The sequence below is a fragment of the Phalaenopsis equestris genome, unplaced genomic scaffold (assembly GCF_001263595.1).
Source record: "Phalaenopsis equestris unplaced genomic scaffold, ASM126359v1 Scaffold000399, whole genome shotgun sequence".
NCBI classification, from domain to species: domain Eukaryota; kingdom Viridiplantae; phylum Streptophyta; class Magnoliopsida; order Asparagales; family Orchidaceae; genus Phalaenopsis; species Phalaenopsis equestris.
Window position 1 is genome coordinate 399,102 of NW_018164841.1, and position 18,454 is coordinate 417,555.

The window sequence follows — 18,454 nt, forward strand, 5'->3', positions numbered from 1 at the left end:
ATCTATGCACTTCACACTACTAAAATGCATGAACAACAACCACTACACATGAATCAACCACCACAACCACAACCTTCTACCATTCTTGAGCCATCAGCCACCAAACAAGAATGGGTCAAACGAGAAGGGAAAGCAAAGGCAAAACCCTAGTGATGAAAGAAAGGGGTAAAGAACTAAAGAGGTTCCATGCGCTAAAGAAAAAATCGCCGAAATAGGAAGGATATGAGAAGAGAAAACATCACATTCGAAAAAACTCATAAGCTCTCTCATATCTGCGATTAGAAGAAGAAAACTGCTCGTTATACCTCAGATCTGTCGATCGGGGGGCTACGAAGCAAGACGACGAAGGAGAGCCGCGAGGGAAGTTGTTAGGGCTGAAGAGAAACGAAAGGGGTAAGCGAGACAATAGTTCAGAGGAAAGCGGGGCCGCGGGGCTAATATCGTGGCCCGCTTTCGATCGGCTTTGCCAAAGTTTTGCCGCAAAGCTTCGAACCAAACACCGCACTGCGGGACGAAGCCGCTGTCGCACGCCGCGCCGCGCAGCAGAAGCCGAACCAAACAGGGTCTTCGTTGTGTTTCAACTAGGCCACTGTCATGTCATGACCCAACTTGATAGCTTATAATTAACCAAGTCAAGAACTGCAATCATACGATATTAGCCTTTTTTTTATTTTATTTTATGCAATAAATCATCATAACTTCCAATATTAAAAAGAGTCGCAAAGAAAAATCATAAAATAGAGTAATCAAACTCAACCATAGCAACAACATAGTCAGAAAATAAAGTAGTAGTGCAGCCTAACCAACAACATTCCAACCTTAATCGGTAATAAACAGTATAAGAAATTAAAACCATAACAAACGATCAATTATCTATTATCAATAGTTATTCTCCTATAAATCAACTCTCTTATATCAGACATGTCAATCTTGAGTATTGTCTGAAAGAAATAATTGATTTTTGCATTAAGTTTATCACCACTTAATGAACAATTACAATCTTATCAAGCATTAAATTACTATGCATGAAGGTTCCAAAGAAATGTGATTCAATAATTAATTAATCGCTAAGTTTTTATTTAAAATTAATCTTTTTTGTTTCAATTTAAGTATTTATCCTTTTAATCTTTTTTAGAAGTCATATTAGGATCATCATCATACTCAAAAGTATTCTAAAAAAGTTGTACCTATAGGTCTTTGTAGGTACCCGTAGGCACTCAAAAGTTTGTACTCATAGGTGCCCTCAAAATTTTGCACATGAAGTTATATCTTTACAATTTTCATTTTTTTTCGTGCACGGGTACAGTAGCATCCTCAGCTAGTATCATAATGTGGTAAATCCTAATTGACTTAATTTTTTGTATTTTATTTACTTTTCATTATGTTTATTTAAAGTCATTGAATAAACATTTACTTTTTTTTGTTTAATTTATTTTCATTTAAAATATTCTTTAACTTTTAATATGCATATATAAGAAAAATATGTATTTTTTAGAAAATAATGCATGTCCTTTTTAAATACTTTTGCACAAACAATGATCTCATTCTTCTTGAATCTTTATTTCAACTGCTTTGAGAGGTTATAATCACTATGATTAATTCATAAAATTTAATATAACTTAACAACATTTAATTAGTTAACTTAAATAACTTACATAAATAAACATCAAAACCTTACCTCCAATATTGCCAACGTTTGTTGATCCAATCCAATTATTATGTGCTTTTTATACTTTTAAAACTCTGATTATTATTTTCATAAATAATAATTAATTCATTGTTTTCTCCAACTTAGTGATCTTGTCACTGTTCTATCTTCTCTTCCTCTTTATGTTTTCTCATCACAGGGAGACGCTCACGCTCTTCTTCAACTTGATGACTACTAGTTTTACCCTTTTATCCTTTGTCGTATCTTTGTACTCAAGGATTCACTCGACATATTGCAACCAATCGAGAAATTCATCTAAATCCATACCTCCATTGAACTCCGATAATCCACTTTAATGCGTAAATCCCTGTGTCCTCCATAAGTGGTCACCTCTCTCGGCCTTTTCTAGTACTGAATTTCGAAGTGTTGGGTCAGTATTCCTCATTTCTGATGTATTCCTTGTGGAACAATGTCAGATCCTCATACCTTTCTTCTTTGTGGCTCTCCAGATCTCAGCCGAGGGTAATCTCCCTCTGAGTCCCGTCATCCGTCTTGATCAACCTTTGCTGAAGGTGACAGATCTTTGTTGTATCTCATCTTGGATAGGGTCCGACATGTATCTCTTTGGCGACATGGTTAGAGTTTGGGATTCATGGTGAAAGAGGGTCTAAAAATTGGTTATAGGGTTGCTGATTTCGAAAATCAGTAGGGGAAAATTAGGTTAGGTCAAATTCCTGCTATGTCTTGGGAATACGAAAGAAAAGTTTTGGTGGAGGGGTAGAGCAGATGCGAGGAAACCCTAAGATAAGACTAGGGTTATGCCAGCTCTAATATCAAATGATACTGTGGTTAGTCGAAACCACAAAAAAATGCAATATTAAATTTAAATAGGTTACAATGACGACTCTTGAAAACAAGAATTAATGACACAAAATGACGACACTAGGACATGACAACGAAGGTCACAATACATACACACCAATTAGGGCTAAGACGAAGGTGATGGTTGAATAGTAGGGAGGGGGTGCTTGCGGTTAAGTCCTTACAAGAAGAATTATTGGCTGGGTGGTTTAGGAGGGGGTGGGTGGGAGAGGAGGTTGTTGCTGTTACAGTAGGGAGAAATAGGAAGAGAAGGGTTGGGAGGTAGTGTTGGATGGTTGGAGGACTTGGAACGGCTACGGGTGGAGGTTTTGGGTGGCAGGCGGTTGAAAGTAGGACAGGGGATTGAGGCTAGCTGCTGGAAACAGGGAAGGTGGACTACAAAGGGGAGTTGGGAGCAATGGATATCCCATGGGATCGAGCTACAGCTGGAGCGCCTTCTCATCGTTAGATACAATCATAGGAAGGGAGGAATGCTTAGAGGCAGAAATTTGAAATTAGAGGAAACAAAAACTAAACCCCAAGCAAGCAAACATTATATATATAATAATAGCTAGAATAGGAAGGAGAGGCCCCTCCCCTTTGGGTGGAAAAACACTATGGACTGGTCGGTTGACCCTAGTCTTCTTGGCTTAACCAATCGGTTCAGCCCTTCAACGCAAGTAAGGCCCATGGTAGGTGAGCCCCGCGTTATACATGTATTCTCATGAACAAAGTCTCGAGCAATTAAACATGTAACACTTCTTCCACTCCTTGTACTAAGTTGGATGTAACAGATAAAAGAACATGTTAGTAGGAATCGACCTTGGGATGAATGTATGTTGAACCATTCTCAGCTGCAACCACCCTAGAAGTTAACTATTGGTTAGGATATCTGACAACTTCGTCAATAAGGGTTGTTTTTTTTTGGGTATCGATTCTTCAAACTCACTACTTTTTAGGACAACCAGTGTTAGTCTTACTGGAGGCTTTCCCATGGGTTAAGTTGGAACCATTAACATCTTTTTCTCGTCGGCTAGAAGTTGAGACTCCTCTCTGATATCTTCATCTTCTCTTTTGTCATTGTCAATTTCTTCAATCACTCTCTGCTACGCGAAAGTGATAATTCTCTTACTTGGACAATCTGATGCATTGTGCCCAAAACTATGGCACATGAAGCTCTTTGTGGCTAGGATGAATCTAGTTAGCTCCACCCGTTCTCCACTCCTAACTAGTTTCTTCTCAGGCGGGGTCGGCTTGGATACTTCGTTGGGCGTCCTTTCGCTAATTGATCTTGGGGTTGAACCTTCCCTATAAGTGGTACGTGGTGGTCACCTGGTGATGTTTTTTCTCCTCTTTTGAAGTTGGGGTTTGAACATCCTGTAATGTCCAAGAGGGCTATAAATGTACCATGCTGCATCTTTTGTTTCATCTTGAACCATGTAGTAATTTTACTTTTTGTTATCAAAGATGCTTCAGTCTCTCCCATCATAAAGAACCATTCTTCCCTAGCTTACCAAGGACTAGCTTGCCCCTTTTATCAGGTGGAATAACTTTATACTCATAGACCCATTCCGTTTTTTGGAGCCACTCGATGATCCCATCCAGATCCACACTACCGTTAAAATAAGGCAAATCAATTTTTACTCCAAAATATTTGCTTCTCTGATATTTAATGCCAAATCACCACAATATAGGTTCTTCGTCGCTGGAGACTTCTCATTGGAAGAGATTCATCTTCCCCCCTCGATCTGGCTAGTCACTATTGTGGCTATAGTTGACCTCACTTGATTGTCTTCTCTCAAAAGTGGCAAACCTCTATTGCAGTTGGAGAATTTTCCACTGCATATTCGCCATAGTAAGACCCTAGGCACCTTGTTGAGGGTTTCTTCTTGGCGGTATTGTACCATTTCCTTCGAATAAAGTTTCTGGCGGGTGTAGGATTGCAAATTAAAGTTATTTGTGGGCTTAAATTTTGTTGGTGGTTGTCAGGATAAAATTTTGGTGGAGGCAGGAAGGTTGAATTTTGAAATTTTAGGGTTGGGGTTAGGAATTGTGGTGGGAAGGGTTTGGGTATGAAGATTTTTTTTTTGAATTTTAGATTTGGGACAAGAAAAACAAATCACTAAAAATCTAGGGTTTTCGGGCTTTAATATCAATTGGTACAGTTCTAGGGATCCTAGAAGGTGTTTAGGAAGCAGGTTTTGTGGGGCGGTGGTTGTGGAATAGCAATGGGATGATAATATGGGTGGTCGATGATGTTTGGAGGAAGATAAACAACGTTCAACAACTGCCCTGGTTGAAAACAACAACTCAAATGGGGAAACAGTGAGATACGGGCAGCGTGGAGATTCCACCACATATTTCTAAGCAAGATACAAACACAATACTTTCGAAAGAAAAAGATACACCACTCCTTAGATCATAAATTAGAGAATACAATCTCTCAAAACGTGAAAAATAGAACTACTTTTTAGCAACAACCACAACAATCACAACAACAACAACAAACCTTTATTCCACTAAGTGAGGTCGGTTACATGAATCCTTTTTCTTCATTATTTCCCATTGAGTGTCATATTCTCATTTGATTAAGATCTTTTTTTATACAATATGCTCAGGTCTCCTTTCTTAGCATAAGTCGAATCTAAAACATCTACTCTCCTAATCGGATCATCGATGGTCAACATTTAATGTGGCCAAACCATCTAAGATAACTCTAAATAATCTTGTCCGTCACTGGAGCTACACGAAACCTATCACACCTATATTCATTTTGCATCGTATCTCTTAAGTGTCAAGCCACTCATCCACCCTAAGCATTCTCATCTCATCAACACTTAACTTTGTTTTATGCTTCTCTTTCAAAGGCTCATATTCTGCGTCATAGAGCATTGCGGGTCTCATCATCATTTTATAAAATTTTTTTTTTCAGCTAAATGATACTTTTCTTTCATACAATAGGCTCGAAGCATTTCCTCCACTTTAACTGACCAACTTGAGTTCCACTAATAACATCCCCATATATATCACCATCACTTTGAACAATAGACCCATGATATCTATCAGGTTCACTTCTTTTAATGATTTGATCATCCATAGTTACCACTTTGTCACGAGCTACTACTACTAAAATTGCATTTCATGTATTCAATTTTAAGCTCATGTAAATAAAAATATGACACTAAATATGACATAATGGAGAAAAAAGATTCATGTAGCCGACCCCACGCAGTGGGATTAAGGCTTTGTTGTTGTTGTTGTTTCAATTTTAGTTCTACTCAAACTAAGGCCTTCAAACTCCAATGTGGACCTCCGTAATTCAAGTTTTTTCTAAACTCTTTTTCTAGTCTTATCTATAGAAAGGATATCATCAGCGAAAAGCATACAAGCATACACCAAGGTACATTCTTTTACATTCTTTTGTAAATGTCTAGTAAGAGCATTCATAACTAAAGCAAAAAGATATGAGCTTAAAACCGATCCCTGTGTAATCCAACTGAAATAGGAAAATACTTGGTCAATCCCTCTTCTGTTTGAACCCAAGTAACAACGCTAGCATTCATATCTTTAATGACTTGAATATACGTCATATCAACCCCGTTCTTGTCTAGAACTCTCCAAAGGACTTATCTTAAAATAAAACTACCTCTCAAAATAACAAAAATCTACAATATATAAGAGTTCCTCAATATAAAATAATTTAATTAGAAATAAAGAAATAGGAAACATAAAAAAAGAAAAAAATCAAGTTGGAAATCAAAAGGCCCGAATGGGAAAGCTTGGGTTCAGGCTTGCAGAACGGAATTGCATCTCATTTACTGTGGATGCGCTCCCCTGTTAAGCATGTGTCCCACGTCAATAATTCTTGAAGTTCAGCTGATATTTCTATACTATATAATTTCTACAAATAAGTTTTTCCTAGTGGTGAAAATGAAAAGAGTTTTTGTTTACAATGTGCATTATATATATATATATATATATATATTTATTTATTTATTTATTTCTGTATGTGGTATGCATGTGCTTTTGTGGATCGATTGTAAAGTTTGAGTTCATGTGACATTTATTTTAATGCTTCTTGATGTGATTTTATCCTTCAAAATTAGCTAAAATGTCCATTTTTATTATTGTCTCCTTAATTATTTTATTACCCTTACGGTTTACAATTTTTCTGGTGCCGACTATTATTTTTTTTCTTATTTTTGTAGGTTAGTATGATGCTAAGGTATAATTCATTGCAATCGGTTGCAAGCTTTATTAGCAACCTTAGAAGCCATGGTATGTGTTTGCCACATTTTATTTGACATTTTTCATTATATTTTAAGTCCAATCTATAACAAATTTGCTTATTATGCTATGAACTACTATGACTACATGATCCCTTGGGGCTAAGTGGCTCAGAAAACTGGTATCCTATTTTTTTCAATAGAGGTGCTTAATTTTTTTATGTTTTCACTACTATGACTGTCATTTTTTATCAAAAGTTCATGAAGGGCTTGTTTGGGATAACTTTTATTTTAATTTTTTATTTTTTTTGTTTTAATTTTAAAAATACGTTTGTTTAGTGTATTTTTTATATGCTTTTATTTTTTATTTTTAAAAATAAATTAATTTATCTTTAAAAAGGCTTTAAACACTTAATTTTTTTTTAGTATTTTTAAAAACAACTAATCATATTATAACATACCAAATATTGTTTATTTTAAGTATACACATGAAAAAATTAAATAAAAATAAAAATAAAAATTCAAACGTCAAAAGTGATCCCAAATGCCCGTAAACTTATCTTATCTTTTCCTGTTTTCATTGTTGTTGCTAGAGCCATCTGGACTGCGTATTGTTCCATGAGATTTTTGCTTGTATTATTGTTCGTTATCCTCCAACTGATGGGAGCTGTTGCGGGGGTTGAGGATTTTTGCAATTTTTGCTTATATATTTTATTAATACTTTCCTTTTATTGTTGAATGACGATGAATCCGAAGGTGGTAAATACTACCTATAGGATACTCTCCTTTTGACTTTTAATTTTTTTTTTATTGGGCATTGATTCTGTGTTAACTTCGATTATTTGTATCCAAGGTATTTTTAGCTACATTTTCTTTGAATAGCTTGTTTTGATTGGATCGTTTTATGTGATCAGCATGATAATTTGTATTTTATTAAGGGCCACATTTAGTTGCTTGAAGTTAGAAATAATCTTTTCAAAACAATGAAATTTTTTAAATCCATCGTTCGGATGCAGTTAGACGTCAACTCTAATTTTGAACTTCAGAAGCCTTTTTCAAAACTCTCCAAAAAAGTGAGGATTTTATTTTTGCGCTAAAAATGAGTTAAAAGAAAATCATTATTTTTAAAACATGTTTTATATTCGAGAGAATAATGCACATGCCATATAAATCACATGTACATATCTAATGACGCTTAAAAAATTATACTAAACCATATAAACATTTGGAATTCCATAATAGAAAACAAATGCTGGGTTTTTGTTGTGATTTTTTATGTCCGGTTGGGAATTTGATGAGTGGAGACGTAAGTGTGGTGGTTCTATAAACATGTAAGATTTGGGTGTTACATAAGAAATTGCCCATATGTCATAGTCACCACTAAAGATGATTTTCTTGGCCATTACAAATTAATAGGTAATGTGTTACACCGGCACCTATGACCAATTTAGACTTTTGTTATTTATTATTGTTTGGTATAAAAAGGGCTTAATGGGTTAGACTTACGATATGTATGAAATCATTGTTGCCTTGAGTCTTTGGATTAGGGTTTGAGAGAGATCACCTTCCTATTGAATTGTAGGTGCTGGGAGAAATTGCCTACCTCTCGAATTGTTTGTGTTTATCTTTATGAATTCGAGTTGTGTTATATTGTTTTGATAAAATAAACAATTTGTTTGCCTTAATTCCTGTAGAAAACTTATCGAGTTCTTATTAAATTTGCATTAGAACAGTCAATTATAGAAAGCAAAGTGGGATCGCAACATCTCCACAAAATTTCTGCGATTCGATCTTTAGCTTTAAAGCCAACGGGATCGCTGCATGACCCAGCTTCACGAAGTAGTTGCGATTCCAGCGAGCTAGCAAGCTTGTGATGAGATCATGGCCTACAAAATATGTAGAATTAGGGATCGCGGCGTATAAGATTTTATGGAATCACGATCTGGGAAGCCTATGATGGATTGTAACGTACAAGATCTTTTGTCCTCATAGTAACCTTGTGATACAGACAAAATTATAACTGGCTGAGAAGGTCACGTAGGGATCGTGGTGTACAATCCCGTAATTCCCATCTTTCTCCTCTCGCTCTGCTCCTACTCGAAACCATTGAGGAAGGGGATTTTGGTGCGGGAATGTGAACACCTCCTACGACCGAATCTTCTGATACAGTCGCAATTTGAGATAATTGGGAAGCTAACGACAGGATTGTCGCTTAAAGGAGTTTCAAAATAGTACAGGGAGTAATGGTAATTGGGAAAATAGATGCTTTGGAGAAGAAAATAGAAAAAGAGATGAGTCATATCAGAGCTGAAATTGAGGAGCATTTCTCGGCCATGGAAGGATGATTATTGTCTATTGAAGGGAGATTTATGGCCTTGGAAGAGGTGATGGATAAGATTGTAGAATTTCACTTAAACCGAAGCCAGCTGCCACGGAATCGAGCGATGATGTCTGGAGGGGGACGCGAGTGGCAGCAATATGAAAGATTTGTGCGGCATCAAGACGTTGTTCTTGCATTAGGAGGACCTGGAGCCACGAGATCGAGCGAAGGAATTGAGAGTGGACTCGAGTTGCAGCACTTGGAATGAATAACATAACATTCAGATGGCTAGAACAAATGAAAGTAGTCAGCATCGAGAGATGGAATCTTGAGGATTCGAGCGGCAACATTAGGAGGGAGTTGCACAACATCTGGAGGTTTGGAATGGGTCGGGGCAGATAGAACGGGACGATATGCGATTCGGGGTCGCAGAAGAATGATTTGAAGTATTTCGGCCTAGAACAGGAAGCCAAGGTGAGTAAGACACTGGCAGAGTGCTGCATCCAATCACGTCAGTGCCTTTTACTGTGGCAGCCTTCCGAACAGAAGGCGATTTAGGAGTAATGATGGGAATGAGATCGATGGAGAAGAGCAGGGGAGTTTTTAAGGGACTGTTTTTGAAACTGCAGAGTATTCAAGAGGGAGACAAGATGGAGCAGCTTCGCAGTGACCTTAATATGTGCAAGCCCTTGGTGTCGGCGAATCCATTGAAGGTGATAGCTATATTGGAATGACCGCCACCTAGGACCTTGAAAGGGTTGAGAGGATTTCTGAGACTTTCAAAATGCTCTCGGAAGTTCTTGAAGGGTTGTAATTCTATTGTGTGACCATTGACGAAGAAACTGAAGAATGATAACTTTCAGAGGAAGGTGGCAACCCAAATTTTTGAAAAACTAAACATGGTCATGACAAGTTTAGTAGTGGGGGCATTACAGGATTTTAGCCAACCTTTCATTGTAGAGACGAACGCTCTGGGCCATAAATTAGGTGCAATTCTCATGCAATGTCAACAACTCATCACTTATTTCAATCAAGTGTTGGGGACGAGAGTCAAGACACAAGTCAGTTTATGAGTGAGAGCCATATGATTTGATCCAACAACAATTTAATTTTTTTTTCCTACCATGAGACAAGGTATCTTTTTGGGAGGGGAGTAATATTACACTGGTGCCTATGCGTAATTTTTTCTTTTATTATTTATAGGCGTTTCTACATATGATTCCAGTAATACCGGTATTAACGTATTAAACACCCAAAATCTTTCCTGATTCTCAAATACAATACTTCTTCTCATTTCGTCGTGCGATTGTCTGCTCTTTCACTTTTTTAATTCATGAAATGCATCCCACGACAGTAACACCTTCAACCGACTTCCTTGCTCAACCCGATCACCGTCCGCTAGCCTGTGCCTGCTTCTGCTCTGTCGTCTCAACAAAATCATGGCACCCAAACTACCTAATTGAAACACCCACTCCTATTTCCCTCTGCTTCTCCTCAACAAATGCCCACAAATGATTGCCGTATGCTAAGCCCTCTCAATTTTTTCACCCTCCTCTCCTGTTTGGCTCTTCATTTGGAGCATGCCACTTAAATCCATCTCCCTCAATTCATGTTTTTTCTCTCTCCGCAAAAACCCAACATCTTACCTTATCCATTCCTAGCTACTATTCCTTCTGCTCCCATTCCTACTTTAAGTGCTATTACTGTAAAGAATTCCTATGGCTGCCCTTCTTCCAAGCATTAGCGCCTTTCTCATTCTAATCAGGTTCGGTGTTTGGAATTTGAACATGGAAGCAAGATAAGCAGAGAGGAAAGGAAGAGGAGACGAAATGCTTTCGAAAAAAAAATTTGGGTGCTTAAAATGTAAATAGAAATGTTTAGATGCTTAATATGTGAATATCGATGTTTCATGTGTCATGCATGTAAAAATGCCTATTTATTATTGTTTGATATAAATAATGCTTAATAGGTTAGGGTAGGGCATGCATGAGAAGATTGTTGTCTGGAGTTTTAGGATTAGAGTTTGGGAGAGATCACCTACCGCTTGAGTTGTAGGGCTTATTTTTATGTATTTGAGTATTTGAGTTGTGTTGTTTTGTTTTGATGAAATAAAATATTTGTTTGTCCTAATTTATGTGAAAAGTCATCTTGGTTTGGATCTTAATGTCTTAAAAGAGATATTTTGATTGCCCATGTTTTGGCAATTCCACCTCGAATATAATGTGTTCCTTCTAAAACACATCCATCCTTGGAACACTACCTTAGGTTTTAGGCTGTGTGGTAAGAGAAGCTTTTAATTTATTAAGAGCCAAAGCAATGCTTGTTATTTCCCCCAACCATTGAATAGAAGCATTAAACTTGACGCCTGCATACAAGGGCACCCCAAAAAAAATGAAAGTAGAGAAATTTACATACCTAGCACACAATTCTTATTTATTTACATATTTCACACTAAGCATTCATATTTACATACACAGCACTTTGATGCTTTAAACCTATGCATGAAAAAGTGTATTTCACTTTTAAAAAGGGTAGTGCTTATTTTTTTGTTATATTAAAAAATTGGGTGCTATGTGTGTAAATTTGAAAGTTTAGGTGTGAGATTAAATTCCCCAAAAACAAAATAGTGAAGTATCTTAAAACTAAATTATCTGAGATGCACGTGTCCATAAAAAATCACGGATAGTGGAACCATGTTGATCCAACCAAATTAATCTGTTTGTTTGTTTGCTTCATCATTGTATGTACTTGTACAATTCAGAACAGCATGAATATGAGATGCCTATTTGAGCATTTGGCTAGCAGGAATTCATCCAGTATATTGATTTTCTGATTGCAGGTAAAGTTTCAGTCTTGCTTTGCCTATTGCATGCTGACCTTCATGAGCCCAAATCTACTGCTGCTTTTGAATATATGTCTTCTATAATAGCTAGTCTTGAGCCAATGGTTCAAATAACCAATGGACAAAATGGCTCAGAGAACCTGCTTTGGCTTGGAAGAAATTTGCATAAAGGAAGGTTCCATGTTCGTTTCAAGCGTCGTAATGGGAGGGTAAAATTCCTCGTAAGCTATCTAACCTTTTCCTCAAGCTTCTTTTAATGTATTCACACGGATAGTAGCTAAACCGTATAAAAAATAATTCTAAATTTGATAAGTACAGGATGAAGAATTTCATATTGAACAAGCTGGAATTAGATTTGCAACTCCATCTGAAAACATGGTAGTTAGCCAAACCTTGTTGCCTAAGGTATGTTCCTTGTTTTAGCACTGTGCTCAATTCCTTAAAACATTTGATAGAGGATGAATAGATCTAATCCTTCCACCATTTCCACCAAACTTCTACTTCGAGCAGTTGCAATTTAATCTCCGGCTTTCAGAGAAGGAACAAGAAGATAAGTCAAGGGTTTTACTTCCATTTGAACACCAAGGTATGACATTATAATGATGGTTTAAATTTGAGTATTAGTCCAAGGATCTGATGTGCCTTTAGCGTGAATTGCTTGAATGAATTTTGGACCACTAATTTTTTTGTCGGTCTAGAATCATTGGAGGCAATCAATAAGTTGAGAGTGGAGTCCTATTGTTCGAGAGAACTGGAAGGTGCTCATCTTGCGGTCAGCCTGAGTGGAGCTTGCCTTATCAGTTTAAGCATCATAATGGCCTTAACATGGTGATAAACCTTTATGTTATCTCTTTAGAAGCCACGAAGCCCTTAATACCGCTAGGATGGTGAATATCATTTTCTGGATAACGACTTGGATATCTTATGATAGGAAATCCTAACCTCTGAGCTAAAGCCTAAGTAAAAAGATTCATGTAGGTACCTAAATCGATGAGGGTTTTAAGACATGGTTTTGAACTGTAATGAGCTTGAAGAGCTCATGCCTGCTAGTCATTTTTTGCATCCATTAGTATCATTGTTGGATTTGCCTGTTGCCTTTATGTTAACATATGACCCCTTCCTGTTTTGTGGCGGTACGAATCTTCTTGGCCTGCTTCCTAGGTAGCCTTTTTTTCTAAATGCTATAGCTCACGTGAATTCTGTCGTACCAACTATTTATACTTCATCATCAATTGCTGCCAATGACTCTTTATTCTTTCTTTCTCAGAGATGATGGGATAAAATAAAGTTATTAGTGATCTCTTAAATTTTTCTGAAGTCATATGAATTACGCCATAATTTAAGGATTAGGTATTACACAAATAAGTTACTGGTATGTGTTTTTTAATTGGGTAATTGATATTTCATATGCAAGGGTGATATTATACAAAAAGAAAATCTTTAGGACTCCTAGCATCCACTGTGTTGGCATACGTAGACAGCTCTAGTTTTACTTTTATCCTGAAAGGAGGTGGGAGTCTATCTAGTAGTTGGGCTTTCTAATTTTTAGGTGGTTATTCTCATTCGTCATCAATGTCCTCTGGAAATTATGAGCCTCATCATAACTTGTGGAGGGTTTACCTTTTTGTTTCCAAGGCATTGATGCTTGTAGATGAGCATATGCTCTATCCTGTTTTTTTATTTCTATTTGATTTTAGTAAATCTAGCTTTATTCTCATTTGCGGAGTTTTTGGTCACAGATAATGTGTATAATGTAATGGTTTGCACGTGTTTTGAGTTTTTTAGTATTTTTTATTGGATAAAAAAGGATGCGGAGTGCAATTATGGTGGCTTTAAAATACACCTAATGGCTTATTTTTCTTGCAAAAGAAAATCAGTTGAATTGAGTGAGTTTCTTTCTTTTGTTTCTTATGGTACCCTCATTAACTTCATCACTAACTATAGTGTTCTTGTTTGCCTTATCACCACCCTCATCAAAGGCGACTGCATTCGCCCTTCTCTCACCTGCATTCAATCTTCCATCCTCTCCACTGCCCTCCCCATTCGTCTCATTGGGTTCCACTTCCAATCATTGAAGCATGCATCCTTGTTGATTGTGAAAACCTTGACCTCCTCCCCGACTCCAAACTCAATCAAACTTTCATCAAATTCCTCCCTCTCTTCAACCAATAATGTGAGCTCAATATCGAGAACAAAATTTTAATACTCAATTACTTCATCCTTGACGCTAAGAACACCTTAGCTACGTCAAGTCTCCACAACTCTTCATGTTTATATTAGTGGTGGCAATTAGGATTCATGGATCAGATTTTGGTCCAAACTACAAATGACCTGACATGAACATTATAACCTTTAACTGGACCATTGTATTAATTAAACAATTTAGAAATCTCAACTCTACCAAATTCTATTAAGCTTGAACTCAACTTAACAAGACACATGAAACATTTTAGTCCTGATTGGTTAGTGTCAAGAAACTTAACTTGAAATGGATACGATTACCGATTTGATCATATCAAGATAGAAAGAAAAAAGAAAAAAAAAGAGTGTTTCATTTAAAAATAATGTATAAATAATTAACTATTCTTTTTTTTTTACCATGACTAGACCCCAACTTGAACTCAGACACAATTTTTTTTTTCGAGTCACTTAATTTGACCTCAGCCTGATTTGAATCTTAAATGAGTTGACTTAAACCTAATTCTTTCTTTTTTTGTTGAATTTGAGTTAGATTTTCATGGTGTTCCATATTGATAACACTGGTCTCTATACAGATTTAACTCTCTTAACCAAGCAACATAAATCTTCAATCAAATTAAAGATGAATTCAAGCTTTTTTGTTCATTAGGTTTTACCATAAAAGATTGGGTAGGGTTCATATTTTTGTGAAATTAATTTCGGGTCAAATCCTATACTAACTCGTTAAACCCGAATTATTAACTCAACTATTCTATCCTACTGCAACACAACCTTGCAGTGCTGAACCAATCCTTCTATCATCTATATGATTGAAACATGAACGAAAAAGTTTTTGAAGCTTTAGCTTTTGTTGACTATGTTTATTTGGGATAAATGATCAGACGAGCAGCAGAGTTCAATTTGAAGAGGACGGAGGAAAACATTAATGGTATTCGTAGGAGAGGAGGAAGGTTTAGGTAGGTGGGGAATGAGCACAAACGCATAGGTGATCAGGAAAAGTCAATGAGATAGGGAGAGCATGGGGTTGGCTTCATTTGTGTTTGATCAGATGTGGTAGTCAAATTTATCCAAGTTAATAAAAAGATGGATCATTTACCTCCATACCTAAGATTTTTAACGTTCTAAGTGCTTATGCTTCTCTAGTAAGTTAGATATAGGTTAAAAAAAAAAATTGTGGAATAACCTAGAAGTCTAGAATTAATACAGATGATACCTATTGAAAAAAAAAATTATTGAAGGAGATTTAAATGGACATATTAGTAGAGTGGTGAAAGATTTTAAATATATTTTTGGTGGTTACGATTTTGGTGTGATTAATGAAGAAGGTAAAATCGTATTAGATTTTGTTTTAGCGTATGATTTTGTTTAGCTAAATTTAAGTACTCAACATTGATTATTAGTTCTAGATTTTAAAATGAAGGGTTATAAGATAAAGAATATAAGAAAATATTGTCATAGTGTTAGATGGGGACACCTAAAAGACAAATAAATTATTTCTATGAGTAAACTTCAAGATTGCTAGATTTGGGATGTTCATGAAGAAGTGAATTGTATATAGGATAAAGTAACAAACACTATTAAACAAGTGATCAAATATGAACTCGGAGAATCAGAAGAAAAAAATTTTATAAATAAAAATAGTTAGTGGTGGAATAATAATATATAAAAAAAATAAAATATAATGTGTTATAAAAGTGGGTTAAATGTAAAAACTAGAGAATTGAGAAAAATATAAGGTAACTCATAGGAAGTCTAAGAAAATAATTTGTGACACTAAAAATTCTGTTTTCAGCGATCTTTATTATGTACTAAAAAGGGTGAAAAATATATGTAAAAACTTAGCTAAACAAAGAGAGAAAAATAAAGATTTAATTCAAGTAAAATGTAGTAAAGATGAATATTAAGAAATGTTTTTCTTAGAGGAAGATATTCAACATGGGTGGGTGGACTATTTTGATAATATTTTCAATTAAGTTTTTGAAAATATGATCGACCTTAGTGATCTTAATATCATTATTAATAATTAAAATATTTTATTTTTACCGTCGCATTAATAAAAAAATTGATGAGGCTTTAAAAAAAATCAAGGGTGAAAAATTAGTAGAACCTAATGATATTCTAATTGAAGTGTGGAAATATTTAGGAGATTTGAGAGTTTCTTGACTTACTAAATTCTTTAATATTATTTAAAAACTAGAAAGATGCATGAGTGGAGGAAGAGTATTTTAGTCCATATTTTTATGAATCAAGGAGATGCAGAAGTGTGTGCAAATTATAGAGGAATTGAGTTTTATGAGAGAGGGTAATTGAACATAGGTTAAGACGTGATACAAAAATTTCTCTTAATCAGTTTGGATTAATGTCGGGCGGGTCTGCTATGGAAGCTATGCATTTATTGAGAGGTTTGATGGAGAAGCACAACGATAATAAAGATGATTGACCTATGATTATTATTGATTTAGAAAAAAGCTTACGATAAGGTTCCAAGAGAAGTACTTTGGAGAGTTTTGAAGAAGAAAGAAGTTGATATGATTTATATTCAAGTCATTAAAGATATGTGTACTAGAGCTATTATTTGTGTTCGAACTGAAGGAGGATCGACCAAGTATTTTCCTATTTTAGTTGGATTACGTCAGAGATTGGCTTTAAGCCTATATCTTTTTGTTTTAGTTATGGATGCTCTTACTTGAAATTTATAGGAGGATGTTTCTTGGTGTATGTTTTTAGCTGATGATATCCTTCTTGCGGATAAAATTAGAGCAAGAGTCAGGAAAAATTTGAATTTTGGAGGTCTACGTAGGAGTCTAAATGCCTTCGTTTAAGTAGTAGATCTAAAATTGAATACTTGGAATGTAATTTTAGTAGTAGTAGCTCTAGTGGCAGAGTTGTAACTATGGGGGATCAAATCATTAAAAGGTGTGATCATTTTAGATATCTTAGTTCTATTACTCGAAGTGACGATGATATAGATGGGGATGTTATTAGTCGAATTCAAGTTGGTTGGTTGAAGTGGAGGAATGCATCGGGCCTATTGTGAGGTAGAAAATCACCGCTTAGAAAAGAAAATTTGATAAGTTGGTGGTGAGACTTGCAATGCTCTTTGGCGCAAAATGTTGTTCTTTAAAAGAGAAGCATAAAACAAAGTTAAGCATTGTTGAGATGACAATGCTTAGGTGGATGAGTGACTTGACACTTAGAGACAAAAAAACGAAATGAATATATCCGTGATAGGGTTGATGTAGCTCCAGTGCGGACAAGATTTGAGAGAGTCGTCTTCGATGGTTTGGTTACATTAAATGTCGACCATCTGATGATCCTATTAGGAGAGTAGATGTTTTATATTTGACTTATGTCAAGAAAGGCAGAGGTAGATCTAAAATAGTCTTGGGCATATTTTATAAAAAATGATCTTAATCTATTAGAATTAAATGAAAATATGACACTCAATAGGACGCAATGGAGAAAAAAGGATTCATGTGGCCACTTAGTGGATTAAAGACTTCTTGTTGTTTGTGGGGGGTTTCTGGTTTGATCTTGGCACTTGTAAATGCGTCAGTTCTATATTTCAAAACAATCACATGATAAAACTTCATATTTCTGTATTGTGCAGTTATCTCTTCTTAATTATTTGCCTTACAATGTATCCAACTGTATGTTCCAGGTAATGGTGAGCCCATTCAAATATATGATGGGCGGCGTTCCCTTGCTGAGAACAATGAGGATCTGAATAGTTTACAGCGAAACGCTTTACCCGTAGAAATGGAAGCCCATGGAATGCAAAGCAAGGGCGAGATACATTACATTCGTGACTCAGACGATGACCAGCCAGATTCGGATGAAGATCCTGATGATGATTTGGATATATAGTTTTGATTCTAAGGTTTGTATATTGCTAAATTAATAGTTTAGGTTTTTAAGGAATATTTACATAAATATCACTTAATTTTTATGTATTTCCATATCTAACACCAAATAAAAAAGGAATGGTTGGAGGCTATTATACGAGCCCCGATCATCCCTTATGCGCCTAAGAATTCCGGTACCACACCCTACACTTGGGGGGAATTGAAACCTCAGGTCAGATGCGACTTACAACTGACAAGCAAATGCCCGACTAACTAATCTGAGTATATATATATATATATATATATATAATGCCACCTTACCCTATATATGAGAAGGTTTATATGTAAAATGTAAAATTTAGGTGTTAGATATATAAAGGCATAGGAATTAGATGGTATGTATGTAAAATGACCCTTTTCTTTATTTAGGAGGATTTATACATGTACCACTGAATTTTTATTGATTGATATATTTAATATTAAAATTTATATTTGTTTACATGATTTCAGAAT

General features: G+C 35.6%; 1 protein-coding gene across 1 annotated transcript in view; it reads left to right on the plus strand.

Moving 5' to 3' along the window:
* The window catches only part of LOC110026723 (elongator complex protein 5), a 32,579-nt gene extending 14,616 nt beyond the window's left edge, over positions 1 to 17,963 (plus strand). The window contains exons 6-10 of the mRNA XM_020727802.1: positions 6,718 to 6,787; positions 11,895 to 12,118; positions 12,216 to 12,302; positions 12,408 to 12,483; positions 17,758 to 17,963. Coding sequence (XP_020583461.1) covers positions 6,718 to 6,787; positions 11,895 to 12,118; positions 12,216 to 12,302; positions 12,408 to 12,483; positions 17,758 to 17,963 — 663 coding nt within the window. The remainder of the gene's footprint in view (positions 1 to 6,717; positions 6,788 to 11,894; positions 12,119 to 12,215; positions 12,303 to 12,407; positions 12,484 to 17,757) is intronic.
* Positions 17,964 to 18,454: the final 491 nt, after the last annotated feature.